Raw genomic sequence first — 13,233 nt, 5'->3', positions numbered from 1 at the left:
AAAGTAGAACGTTTGCAGCCATCCACTTCCTTATGTCTGAAACACATGCTTCTAGCGAGGGCAATTTTGGGGCTTCACCATGTTTCATTGAAATGTTCAGCTGTGTGTCATCCGCATAGCAGTGAAAGTTAACATTATGTTTTCGAATGACATCCCCAAGAGGTAAAATATATAGTGAAAATCAATAGTGGTCCTAAAACGGAACCTTGAGGAACATCGAAATTTACAGTTGATTTGTCAGAGGACAAACCATTCACAGAGACTGTAACAGTTTTCTTCTATCTCCTCCTCTGACGAGGAAGGCAGAGGCTGCGCAACAGCCTTTTCTAAACATTTTGAGAGGAATGGAAGATTCGATATAGGCCGATAGTTTTTTATATTTTCTGGGTCAAGGTTTGGCTTTTTCAAGAGAGGCTTTATTACTGCCACTTTTAGTGAGTTTGGTACACATCCGGTGGATAGAGAGCCGTTTATTATGTTCAACATAGGAGGGCCAAGCACAGGAAACAGCTCTTTCAGTAGTTTAGTTGGAATAGGGTCCAGTATGGAGCTTGAAGGTTTAGAGGCCATGATTATTTTCATCATTGTGTCAAGGGATATAGTACTAAAACACTTGAGTGTCTCTCTTGATCCTAGGTCCTGGCAGAGTTGTGCAGACTCAGGACAACTGAGCTTTGAAGGAATACGCAGATTTAAAGAGGAGTCCGTAATTTACTTTGTAATAATCATCTTTTCCTCAAAGAAGTTCATGAATTTATTACTGCTGAGGTGAAAGCCATCCTCTCTTGGGGAATGCTGCTTTTTAGTTAGCTTTGCGACAGTATCAAAAACGAATTTCGGATTGTTCTTATTTTCCTCAATTAAGTTGGAAAAATAGGATGATCGAGCAGCAGCAAGGGCTCTTCGATACTGCACGGTACTGTCTTTCCAAGCTAGTCGGAAGACTTCCAGTTTGGTGTGGCGCCATTTCCGTTCCAATTTTCTGGAAGCTTGCTTCAGAGCTCGGGTATTTTCTGTATACCAGGGAGCTAGTTTCTTATGAGAAATGTTTTTAGTTTTTAGGGGTGCAACTGCATCTAGGGTATTGCGCAAGGTTAAATTGAGTTCCTCAGTTAGGTGGTTAACTGATTTTTGTCCTCTGGCGTCCTTGGGTAGACAGAGGGAGTCTGGAAGGACATCAAGGAATCTTTGTGTTGTCTGTGAATTTATAGCACGACTTTTGATGTTCCTTGGTTGGGGTCTGAGCAGATTATTTGTTGCAATTGCAAACGTAATAAAATGGTGGTCCGATAGTCCAGGATTATGAGGGAAAACATTAAGATCCACAACATTTATTCCATGGGACAAAACTAGGTCCAGAGTATGACTGTGACAGTGAGTAGGTCCAGAGACATGTCGGCTGATTATTCGTTTTAAGTCTAATACTGCGGGTAATGGAGTCGCCAATGACTAGAGTTTTCAATTTGTCAGAGCTAATGGTGGGAAGCTTCGGCGTCTCTGACCCCGTAACGGGAGGAGTAGAGACAAGAGAAGGCTCGGCCTTTGACTCCGACTCGCTGCTTAATGGGGAAAACCGGTTGAAGTTTGTCGGCTGAATGAGCGACACCGGTTGAGCATTCCTACAGCATTTCTCTCCAGAAACCGTGAGAAAGTTGTCCGGCTGCGGGGACCGTGCGAGGGGATTTATACTAACGTTACTATCTGTACTTACTGGTGGCACAGACGCTGTTTCATCCTTTCCTACACTGAAATTACCCTTGCCTAACGATTGCGTCTGAAGCTGGGCTTGTAGCACAGCTATCCTCACCGTAAGGCGATCGTTCTCCTGTATGAGTACAGCGACTGCAATTAGAAGGCATCATGTTAATGTTACTACTTAGCTTCGGCTGTTGGAGGTCCTGACGAACCATGTCCAGATAAAGCGTCCGGAGTATGAGGATTCTGTGTTATGCACTATAGCCCGTTACCATATGTGATTTAATATTATCTGCTGTTGGCTTGTGTGGATGTATGTATGTGTTATGCAACATAGCTGACTTGAACCATTGTTCAGTTTCAGGGCCATGGGCCTTTCTCATGATGGAAAAATACAGAACTGTGCAATGAGTTGGGGGGGGGCACATTCAGAACAGTCTTTTGTTAGATAACAGGAGCCAGGTGCCTGATAACTGCATATTCTACACAGCTACAACGACTGACCGCTGAAGCGCTTAAGGGGCTGGGACCAGCCTCTGCGCCAACAATCAACGATGGGCTGGGTGAGTCTAAACCACGCCCAGTCTACTCTGACAGGCCGGCTCGGAAGCAGGAACTGTCAGAGTATATTAAATATCTTTGTCAGGAACAAGTCAGTTCTGTTTTGCCCTGCGAGGTGGGACAGAGCCCATATATACGAAAATTGCATTTACCACTTATTGCTTAGCTAATAAAAGCCTCATTGTGATATTTATCCTGATACCAGATTCGAATTGACGCAACCCTGACACGAGTGAAAAAATTGAGGGAAAAACCAAAAATATAAACGGTAATTAAAAAGTAAAAACCGTAAAGTTGTCAGGTAGAAAAGTAGGCAACAAAACACCGCAACACGTAAACAAGTCTGCAAGTTGTGACCGGAAATGGCGTCAAAATGCTGTTGAGGTATCATGTGATGCTACTAGCATAAATGGACCAACACTGAGCACATGTAGCTTAAGTCAATTGGTAATTTAAAACACAGGGGTCTGAGTAATATTGCTGGCGCATGGATATAATGCAAAATAAATGTTGCCATCACCCCAGTTACTCAAGTCAGGTCATACACCTCAACTCCAAGTAGGAACCACCAAAACAATACAGAGGACACAAGTATTACAGTTAATGTTTAATTGAGCCAAAACAAGCAAATGCAGTTACACACTGGACTAGAGTACCCATGAACTCTTGCATGTCCCACGTCAGATATCCATGGCGTCGTCGCCGGACGGGCCGGTCGCAGCTTCAGAGGTGGCGTCGTCGCCAGACGGGCCGGTCGCAGCTTCAGAGGTGGCGTCGTCGCCAGACGGGCCGGTCGCAGCTTCAGAGGTGGCGGCGTCGCCAGACGGGCCGGTCGCAGCTTCAGAGGTGGCGGCGTCGCCAGACGGGCCGGTCGCAGCTTCAGAGGTGGCGGCGTCGCCAGACGGGCCGGTCGCAGCTTCAGAGGTGGCGGCGTCGCCAGACGGGCCGGTCGCAGCTTCAGAGGTGGCGGCGTCGCCAGACGGGCCGGTCGCAGCTTCAGAGGTGGCGGCGTCGCCAGACGGGCCGGTCGCAGCTTCAGAGGTGGCGGCGTCGCCAGACGGGCCGGTCGCAGCTTCAGAGGTGGCGGCGTCGCCAGACGGGCCGGTCGCAGCTTCAGAGGTGGCGGCGTCGCCAGACGGGCCGGTCGCAGCTTCAGAGGTGGCGGCGTCGCCAGACGGGCCGGTCGCAGCTTCAGAGGTGGCGGCGTCGCCAGACGGGCCGGTCGCAGCTTCAGAGGTGGCGGCGTCGCCAGACGGGCCGGTCGCAGCTTCAGAGGTGGCGGCGTCGCCAGACGGGCCGGTCGCAGCTTCAGAGGTGGCGGCGTCGCCAGACGGGCCGGTCGCAGCTTCAGAGGTGGCGGCGTCGCCAGACGGGCCGGTCGCAGCTTCAGAGGTGGCGGCGTCGCCAGACGGGCCGGTCGCAGCTTCAGAGGTGGCGGCGTCGCCAGACGGGCCGGTCGCAGCTTCAGAGGTGGCGTCGTCGCCAGACGGGCCGGTCGCAGCTTCAGAGGTGGCGTCGTCGCCAGACGGGCCGGTCGCAGCTTCAGAGGTGGCGGCGTCGCCAGACGGGCCGGTCGCAGCTTCAGAGGTGGCGGCGTCGCCAGACGGGCCGGTCGCAGCTTCAGAGGTGGCGTCGTCGCCAGACGGGCCGGTCGCAGCTTCAGAGGTGGCGGCGTCGCCAGACGGGCCGGTCGCAGCTTCAGAGGTGGCGGCGTCGCCAGACGGGCCGGTCGCAGCTTCAGAGGTGGCGGCGTCGCCAGACGGGCCGGTCGCAGCTTCAGAGGTGGCGGCGTCGCCAGACGGGCCGGTCGCAGCTTCAGAGGTGGCGGCGTCGTCCGAGGACATGCGCCTCAGCTTCTCCTCAGAGGACAGGGCATCATTTGCCGGAGAGCTACCATGGTTTGGAGAAGCTTGGGATTCTACTTCATTGGTCTCTAAATACTCTTGAGAAAAAACAAAAGGAACAGTTGGGTATTCTACAGCAACACATCTGTTCTACACGGTCTAGGCCAAATTGCTAATCGAATTTTGAGCAACATGAACCCAACAGTTTTCAAAGTATATGTTTCAGGCCGTACCTTCTCTGGCTTGTTTAGCGTCAGACCCTATGGATCGGAGCAAGGCCAGGGCATGCACAATGGAGACGTCATTTGATGACAGCTCTGAAAAATGTAGGTTAAGGTTTGACAACATTATTTAGACTGAGTTACTCTATGCTGTTGAATGAGTGTCAAACACAGCAGCACCATAGACAGTGACAAAGAACATAGCTAGAAGGGTTGCGGAAAGAAACACTTACCTCCAAGTCTCCTCTGCAGAGAGACTTGATCTTGCTTCTGGGACTTTCCAACAGGGTAACAAGAAACTGAGGAGAAAGTGTTGACAGAAGTTGAGTTCACACAAAATAGCTACATATATTAATAGCAGTGAAGAATAAAAGATGACCAACGCGGAAGATACAGACAGTCAAATATTAATACCCAACTTATAAAGTTAAGCATATTTACCAAACAAATCCCTTAAACATTAGTGAACCAACCTTTGACAACCCCCACAGTCATCACAACGAGCAGCAATTCTCTCACACCTCCCATGATCATGAAAATAGTCTGTGTTATCAACAGGTAATGTCTTCCCATGGCCTGTATGAGGCTTATATAGGCCACTAATGACCTTAGTTTACCTGACAAACATGGCTTAACGATCAATTAACAAGCTTGATTGAGTTGTTACGTTCAGATAGAAATAGACCATGTAGAACATATGTTGATTCTTATCAAGTTGGTGGGCAGGCAATCTTTTCTACTCCATATATTGCATTTATATCTGTAATGATTAACCCTAATGGTCTCAGATCAGCAGTAGAAAGAAGTATTCCTAATTATTTTAGGTGTAATCTTCAAAGATATTAGGGGGAAATAAACACTGTACCCAAATCCACGTTTTACGTTTTTCAGACAGTGAGAGAGAAGAGGGAGGGATAGGGGGAAGCACAACAGGCCCACACTCATCCTCTCGTACCACCAGGTTCCCTTCCAGCAGATACTGGACTTCAGAGGAACTTCTGCTGCTATACCCCATCTTTACCTTTACCCACAAAGGTCCTAAACGGTAGAAAGTGTCCGGCCAACAGACAGACGCACACCTTATGACGGCAATAACCTGTAGTCCAAGGGGATAGTAGCACTTCACTGAGAGCAAAACAGACAGGGACCAAAAGATGTGGAAGAAGCAATTAGGAGGCCTGCGTCTTGTGACCGTAGCGTACGTGTAGGTATGTACGGCAGGACCAAATCAGAGAGATAGGTACGAGCAAGCCCATGTAATGCTTTGTAGGTTAGCAGTAAAACCTTGAAATCAGCCCTTGCCTTGACAGGAAGCCAGTGTAGGGAGGCTAGCACTGGAGTAATATGATATATTTTTGGGGTTCTAGTCAGGATTCTAGCAGCCGTATTTAGCACTAACTGAAGTTTATTTAGTGCTTTATCCGGGTAGCCGGAAAGTAAGAGCATTGCAGTAGTCTAACCTAGAAGTGACAAAAGCATGGATACATTTTTCTGCATCATTTTTGGACAGAAAGTTTGATTTTTGCAATGTTACATAGATGGAAAAAAGCTGTCCTTGAAACAGTCTTGATATGTTCTTCAAAAGAGAGATCAGGGTCCAGAGTAACGCCGAGGGCCTTCACAGTTTTATTTGAGATGACTGTACAACCATTAAGATTAATTGTCAGATTCAACAGAAGATCTCTTTGTTTCTTGGGACCTAGAACAAGCATCTCTGTTTTGTCCGAGTTTAAAAGTAGAACGTTTGCAGCCATCCACTTCCTTATGTCTGAAACACATGCTTCTAGCGAGGGCAATTTTGGGGCTTCACCATGTTTCATTGAAATGTTCAGCTGTGTGTCATCCGCATAGCAGTGAAAGTTAACATTATGTTTTCGAATGACATCCCCAAGAGGTAAAATATATAGTGAAAATCAATAGTGGTCCTAAAACGGAACCTTGAGGAACATCGAAATTTACAGTTGATTTGTCAGAGGACAAACCATTCACAGAGACTGTAACAGTTTTCTTCTATCTCCTCCTCTGACGAGGAAGGCAGAGGCTGCGCAACAGCCTTTTCTAAACATTTTGAGAGGAATGGAAGATTCGATATAGGCCGATAGTTTTTTATATTTTCTGGGTCAAGGTTTGGCTTTTTCAAGAGAGGCTTTATTACTGCCACTTTTAGTGAGTTTGGTACACATCCGGTGGATAGAGAGCCGTTTATTATGTTCAACATAGGAGGGCCAAGCACAGGAAACAGCTCTTTCAGTAGTTTAGTTGGAATAGGGTCCAGTATGGAGCTTGAAGGTTTAGAGGCCATGATTATTTTCATCATTGTGTCAAGGGATATAGTACTAAAACACTTGAGTGTCTCTCTTGATCCTAGGTCCTGGCAGAGTTGTGCAGACTCAGGACAACTGAGCTTTGAAGGAATACGCAGATTTAAAGAGGAGTCCGTAATTTACTTTGTAATAATCATCTTTTCCTCAAAGAAGTTCATGAATTTATTACTGCTGAGGTGAAAGCCATCCTCTCTTGGGGAATGCTGCTTTTTAGTTAGCTTTGCGACAGTATCAAAAACGAATTTCGGATTGTTCTTATTTTCCTCAATTAAGTTGGAAAAATAGGATGATCGAGCAGCAGCAAGGGCTCTTCGATACTGCACGGTACTGTCTTTCCAAGCTAGTCGGAAGACTTCCAGTTTGGTGTGGCGCCATTTCCGTTCCAATTTTCTGGAAGCTTGCTTCAGAGCTCGGGTATTTTCTGTATACCAGGGAGCTAGTTTCTTATGAGAAATGTTTTTAGTTTTTAGGGGTGCAACTGCATCTAGGGTATTGCGCAAGGTTAAATTGAGTTCCTCAGTTAGGTGGTTAACTGATTTTTGTCCTCTGGCGTCCTTGGGTAGACAGAGGGAGTCTGGAAGGACATCAAGGAATCTTTGTGTTGTCTGTGAATTTATAGCACGACTTTTGATGTTCCTTGGTTGGGGTCTGAGCAGATTATTTGTTGCAATTGCAAACGTAATAAAATGGTGGTCCGATAGTCCAGGATTATGAGGGAAAACATTAAGATCCACAACATTTATTCCATGGGACAAAACTAGGTCCAGAGTATGACTGTGACAGTGAGTAGGTCCAGAGACATGTCGGCTGATTATTCGTTTTAAGTCTAATACTGCGGGTAATGGAGTCGCCAATGACTAGAGTTTTCAATTTGTCAGAGCTAATGGTGGGAAGCTTCGGCGTCTCTGACCCCGTAACGGGAGGAGTAGAGACAAGAGAAGGCTCGGCCTTTGACTCCGACTCGCTGCTTAATGGGGAAAACCGGTTGAAGTTTGTCGGCTGAATGAGCGACACCGGTTGAGCATTCCTACAGCATTTCTCTCCAGAAACCGTGAGAAAGTTGTCCGGCTGCGGGGACCGTGCGAGGGGATTTATACTAACGTTACTATCTGTACTTACTGGTGGCACAGACGCTGTTTCATCCTTTCCTACACTGAAATTACCCTTGCCTAACGATTGCGTCTGAAGCTGGGCTTGTAGCACAGCTATCCTCACCGTAAGGCGATCGTTCTCCTGTATGAGTACAGCGACTGCAATTAGAAGGCATCATGTTAATGTTACTACTTAGCTTCGGCTGTTGGAGGTCCTGACGAACCATGTCCAGATAAAGCGTCCGGAGTATGAGGATTCTGTGTTATGCACTATAGCCCGTTACCATATGTGATTTAATATTATCTGCTGTTGGCTTGTGTGGATGTATGTATGTGTTATGCAACATAGCTGACTTGAACCATTGTTCAGTTTCAGGGCCATGGGCCTTTCTCATGATGGAAAAATACAGAACTGTGCAATGAGTTGGGGGGGGGCACATTCAGAACAGTCTTTTGTTAGATAACAGGAGCCAGGTGCCTGATAACTGCATATTCTACACAGCTACAACGACTGACCGCTGAAGCGCTTAAGGGGCTGGGACCAGCCTCTGCGCCAACAATCAACGATGGGCTGGGTGAGTCTAAACCACGCCCAGTCTACTCTGACAGGCCGGCTCGGAAGCAGGAACTGTCAGAGTATATTAAATATCTTTGTCAGGAACAAGTCAGTTCTGTTTTGCCCTGCGAGGTGGGACAGAGCCCATATATACGAAAATTGCATTTACCACTTATTGCTTAGCTAATAAAAGCCTCATTGTGATATTTATCCTGATACCAGATTCGAATTGACGCAACCCTGACACGAGTGAAAAAATTGAGGGAAAAACCAAAAATATAAACGGTAATTAAAAAGTAAAAACCGTAAAGTTGTCAGGTAGAAAAGTAGGCAACAAAACACCGCAACACGTAAACAAGTCTGCAAGTTGTGACCGGAAATGGCGTCAAAATGCTGTTGAGGTATCATGTGATGCTACTAGCATAAATGGACCAACACTGAGCACATGTAGCTTAAGTCAATTGGTAATTTAAAACTGCCGGTCGCAGCTTCAGAGGTGGCGGCGTCGCCAGACGGGCCGGTCGCAGCTTCAGAGGTGGCGGCGTCGCCAGACGGGCCGGTCGCAGCTTCAGAGGTGGCGGCGTCGCCAGACGGGCCGGTCGCAGCTTCAGAGGTGGCGGCGTCGCCAGACGGGCCGGTCGCAGCTTCAGAGGTGGCGGCGTCGCCAGACGGGCCGGTCGCAGCTTCAGAGGTGGCGGCGTCGCCAGACGGGCCGGTCGCAGCTTCAGAGGTGGCGGCGTCGCCAGACGGGCCGGTCGCAGCGTCGCCAGACGGGCCGGTCGCAGCTTCAGAGGTGGCGGCGTCGCCAGACGGGCCGGTCGCAGCTTCAGAGGTGGCGGCGTCGCCAGACGGGCCGGTCGCAGCTTCAGAGGTGGCGGCGTCGCCAGACGGGCCGGTCGCAGCTTCAGAGGTGGCGGCGTCGCCAGACGGGCCGGTCGCAGCTTCAGAGGTGGCGTCGTCGCCAGACGGGCCGGTCGCAGCTTCAGAGGTGGCGTCGTCGCCAGACGGGCCGGTCGCAGCTTCAGAGGTGGCGTCGTCGCCAGACGGGCCGGTCGCAGCTTCAGAGGTGGCGTCGTCGCCAGACGGGCCGGTCGCAGCTTCAGAGGTGGCGTCGTCGCCAGACGGGCCGGTCGCAGCTTCAGAGGTGGCGTCGTCGCCAGACGGGCCGGTCGCAGCTTCAGAGGTGGCGTCGTCGCCAGACGGGCCGGTCGCAGCTTCAGAGGTGGCGTCGTCGCCAGACGGGCCGGTCGCAGCTTCAGAGGTGGCGTCGTCGCCAGACGGGCCGGTCGCAGCGTCAGAGGTGGCGTCGTCCGAGGACATGCGCCTCAGCTTCTCCTCAGAGGACAGGGCATCATTTGCCGGAGAGCTACCATGGTTTGGAGAAGCTTGGGATTCTACTTCATTGGTCTCTAAATACTCTTGAGAAAAAACAAAAGGAACAGTTGGGTATTCTACAGCAACACATCTGTTCTACACGGTCTAGGCCAATTTGCTAATCGAATTTTGAGCAACATGAACCCAACAGTTTTCAAAGTATATGTTTCAGGCCGTACCTTCTCTGGCTTGTTTAGCGTCAGACCCTATGGATCGGAGCAAGGCCAGGGCATGCACAATGGAGACGTCATTTGATGACAGCTCTGAAAAATGTAGGTTAAGGTTTGACAACATTATTTAGACTGAGTTACTCTATGCTGTTGAATGAGTGTCAAACACAGCAGCACCATAGACAGTGACAAAGAACATAGCTAGAAGGGTTGCGGAAAGAAACACTTACCTCCAAGTCTCCTCTGCAGAGAGACTTGATCTTGCTTCTGGGACTTTCCAACAGGGTAACAAGAAACTGAGGAGAAAGTGTTGACAGAAGTTGAGTTCACACAAAATAGCTACATATATTAATAGCAGTGAAGAATAAAAGATGACCAACGCGGAAGATACAGACAGTCAAATATTAATACCCAACTTATAAAGTTAAGCATATTTACCAAACAAATCCCTTAAACATTAGTGAACCAACCTTTGACAACCCCCACAGTCATCACAACGAGCAGCAATTCTCTCACACCTCCCATGATCATGAAAATAGTCTGTGTTATCAACAGGTAATGTCTTCCCATGGCCTGTATGAGGCTTATATAGGCCACTAATGACCTTAGTTTACCTGACAAACATGGCTTAACGATCAATTAACAAGCTTGATTGAGTTGTTACGTTCAGATAGAAATAGACCATGTAGAACATATGTTGATTCTTATCAAGTTGGTGGGCAGGCAATCTTTTCTACTCCATATATTGCATTTATATCTGTAATGATTAACCCTAATGGTCTCAGATCAGCAGTAGAAAGAAGTATTCCTAATTATTTTAGGTGTAATCTTCAAAGATATTAGGGGGAAATAAACACTGTACCCAAATCCACGTTTTACGTTTTTCAGACAGTGAGAGAGAAGAGGGAGGGATAGGGGGAAGCACAACAGGCCCACACTCATCCTCTCGTACCACCAGGTTCCCTTCCAGCAGATACTGGACTTCAGAGGAACTTCTGCTGCTATACCCCATCTTTACCTTTACCCACAAAGGTCCTAAACGGTAGAAAGTGTCCGGCCAACAGACAGACGCACACCTTATGACGGCAATAACCTGTAGTCCAAGGGGATAGTAGCACTTCACTGAGAGCAAAACAGACAGGGACCAAAAGATGTGGAAGAAGCAATTAGGAGGCCTGCGTCTTGTGACCGTAGCGTACGTGTAGGTATGTACGGCAGGACCAAATCAGAGAGATAGGTACGAGCAAGCCCATGTAATGCTTTGTAGGTTAGCAGTAAAACCTTGAAATCAGCCCTTGCCTTGACAGGAAGCCAGTGTAGGGAGGCTAGCACTGGAGTAATATGATATATTTTTGGGGTTCTAGTCAGGATTCTAGCAGCCGTATTTAGCACTAACTGAAGTTTATTTAGTGCTTTATCCGGGTAGCCGGAAAGTAAGAGCATTGCAGTAGTCTAACCTAGAAGTGACAAAAGCATGGATACATTTTTCTGCATCATTTTTGGACAGAAAGTTTGATTTTTGCAATGTTACGTAGATGGAAAAAAGCTGTCCTTGAAACAGTCTTGATATGTTCTTCAAAAGAGAGATCAGGGTCCAGAGTAACGCCGAGGGCCTTCACAGTTTTATTTGAGACGACTGTACAGCCATTAAGATTAATTGTCAGATTCAACAGAAGATCTCTTTGTTTCTTGGGACCTAGAACAAGCATCTCTGTTTTGTCCGAGTTTAAAAGTAGAACGTTTGCAGCCATCCACTTCCTTATGTCTGAAACACATGCTTCTAGCGAGGGCAATTTTGGGGCTTCACCATGTTTCATTGAAATGTTCAGCTGTGTGTCATCCGCATAGCAGTGAAAGTTAACATTATGTTTTCGAATGACATCCCCAAGAGGTAAAATATATAGTGAAAATCAATAGTGGTCCTAAAACGGAACCTTGAGGAACATCGAAATTTACAGTTGATTTGTCAGAGGACAAACCATTCACAGAGACTGTAACAGTTTTCTTCTATCTCCTCCTCTGACGAGGAAGGCAGAGGCTGCGCAACAGCCTTTTCTAAACATTTTGAGAGGAATGGAAGATTCGATATAGGCCGATAGTTTTTTATATTTTCTGGGTCAAGGTTTGGCTTTTTCAAGAGAGGCTTTATTACTGCCACTTTTAGTGAGTTTGGTACACATCCGGTGGATAGAGAGCCGTTTATTATGTTCAACATAGGAGGGCCAAGCACAGGAAACAGCTCTTTCAGTAGTTTAGTTGGAATAGGGTCCAGTATGGAGCTTGAAGGTTTAGAGGCCATGATTATTTTCATCATTGTGTCAAGGGATATAGTACTAAAACACTTGAGTGTCTCTCTTGATCCTAGGTCCTGGCAGAGTTGTGCAGACTCAGGACAACTGAGCTTTGAAGGAATACGCAGATTTAAAGAGGAGTCCGTAATTTACTTTGTAATAATCATCTTTTCCTCAAAGAAGTTCATGAATTTATTACTGCTGAGGTGAAAGCCATCCTCTCTTGGGGAATGCTGCTTTTTAGTTAGCTTTGCGACAGTATCAAAAACGAATTTCGGATTGTTCTTATTTTCCTCAATTAAGTTGGAAAAATAGGATGATCGAGCAGCAGCAAGGGCTCTTCGATACTGCACGGTACTGTCTTTCCAAGCTAGTCGGAAGACTTCCAGTTTGGTGTGGCGCCATTTCCGTTCCAATTTTCTGGAAGCTTGCTTCAGAGCTCGGGTATTTTCTGTATACCAGGGAGCTAGTTTCTTATGAGAAATGTTTTTAGTTTTTAGGGGTGCAACTGCATCTAGGGTATTGCGCAAGGTTAAATTGAGTTCCTCAGTTAGGTGGTTAACTGATTTTTGTCCTCTGGCGTCCTTGGGTAGACAGAGGGAGTCTGGAAGGACATCAAGGAATCTTTGTGTTGTCTGTGAATTTATAGCACGACTTTTGATGTTCCTTGGTTGGGGTCTGAGCAGATTATTTGTTTCAATTGCAAACGTAATAAAATGGTGGTCCGATAGTCCAGGATTATGAGGGAAAACATTAAGATCCACAACATTTATTCCATGGGACAAAACTAGGTCCAGAGTATGACTGTGACAGTGAGTAGGTCCAGAGACATGTCGGCTGATTATTCGTTTTAAGTCTAATACTGCGGGTAATGGAGTCGCCAATGACTAGAGTTTTCAATTTGTCAGAGCTAATGGTGGGAAGCTTCGGCGTCTCTGACCCCGTAACGGGAGGAGTAGAGACAAGAGAAGGCTCGGCCTTTGACTCCGACTCGCTGCTTAATGGGGAAAACCGGTTGAAGTTTGTCGGCTGAATGAGCGACACCGGTTGAGCATTCCTACAGCATTTCTCTCCAGAAACCGTGAGAAAGTTGTCCGGCTGCGGGG

General features: G+C 47.4%; 1 protein-coding gene across 1 annotated transcript; it reads right to left on the bottom strand.

Annotated features, from left to right (window-relative positions):
• Nucleotides 1–2,936: 2,936 nt before the first annotated feature.
• LOC118944468 (polysialoglycoprotein-like) lies at nucleotides 2,937–10,383 on the bottom strand. The gene is made up of 5 exons (XM_036963978.1): nucleotides 10,307–10,383; nucleotides 10,067–10,132; nucleotides 9,846–9,929; nucleotides 9,221–9,710; nucleotides 2,937–4,104 (listed from the first exon to the last, which is right to left on the bottom strand). Exons 1-5 carry the CDS (start codon nucleotides 10,365–10,367, stop codon nucleotides 2,937–2,939), a joined length of 1,869 nt encoding a protein of 622 aa, XP_036819873.1. The 5' UTR covers nucleotides 10,368–10,383.
• Nucleotides 10,384–13,233: the final 2,850 nt, after the last annotated feature.

This window comes from Oncorhynchus mykiss, chromosome 3 (genome assembly GCF_013265735.2).
Source record: "Oncorhynchus mykiss isolate Arlee chromosome 3, USDA_OmykA_1.1, whole genome shotgun sequence".
NCBI lineage: Eukaryota > Metazoa > Chordata > Actinopteri > Salmoniformes > Salmonidae > Oncorhynchus > Oncorhynchus mykiss.
This window is presented reverse-complemented; position numbering and strand designations above follow the sequence as displayed.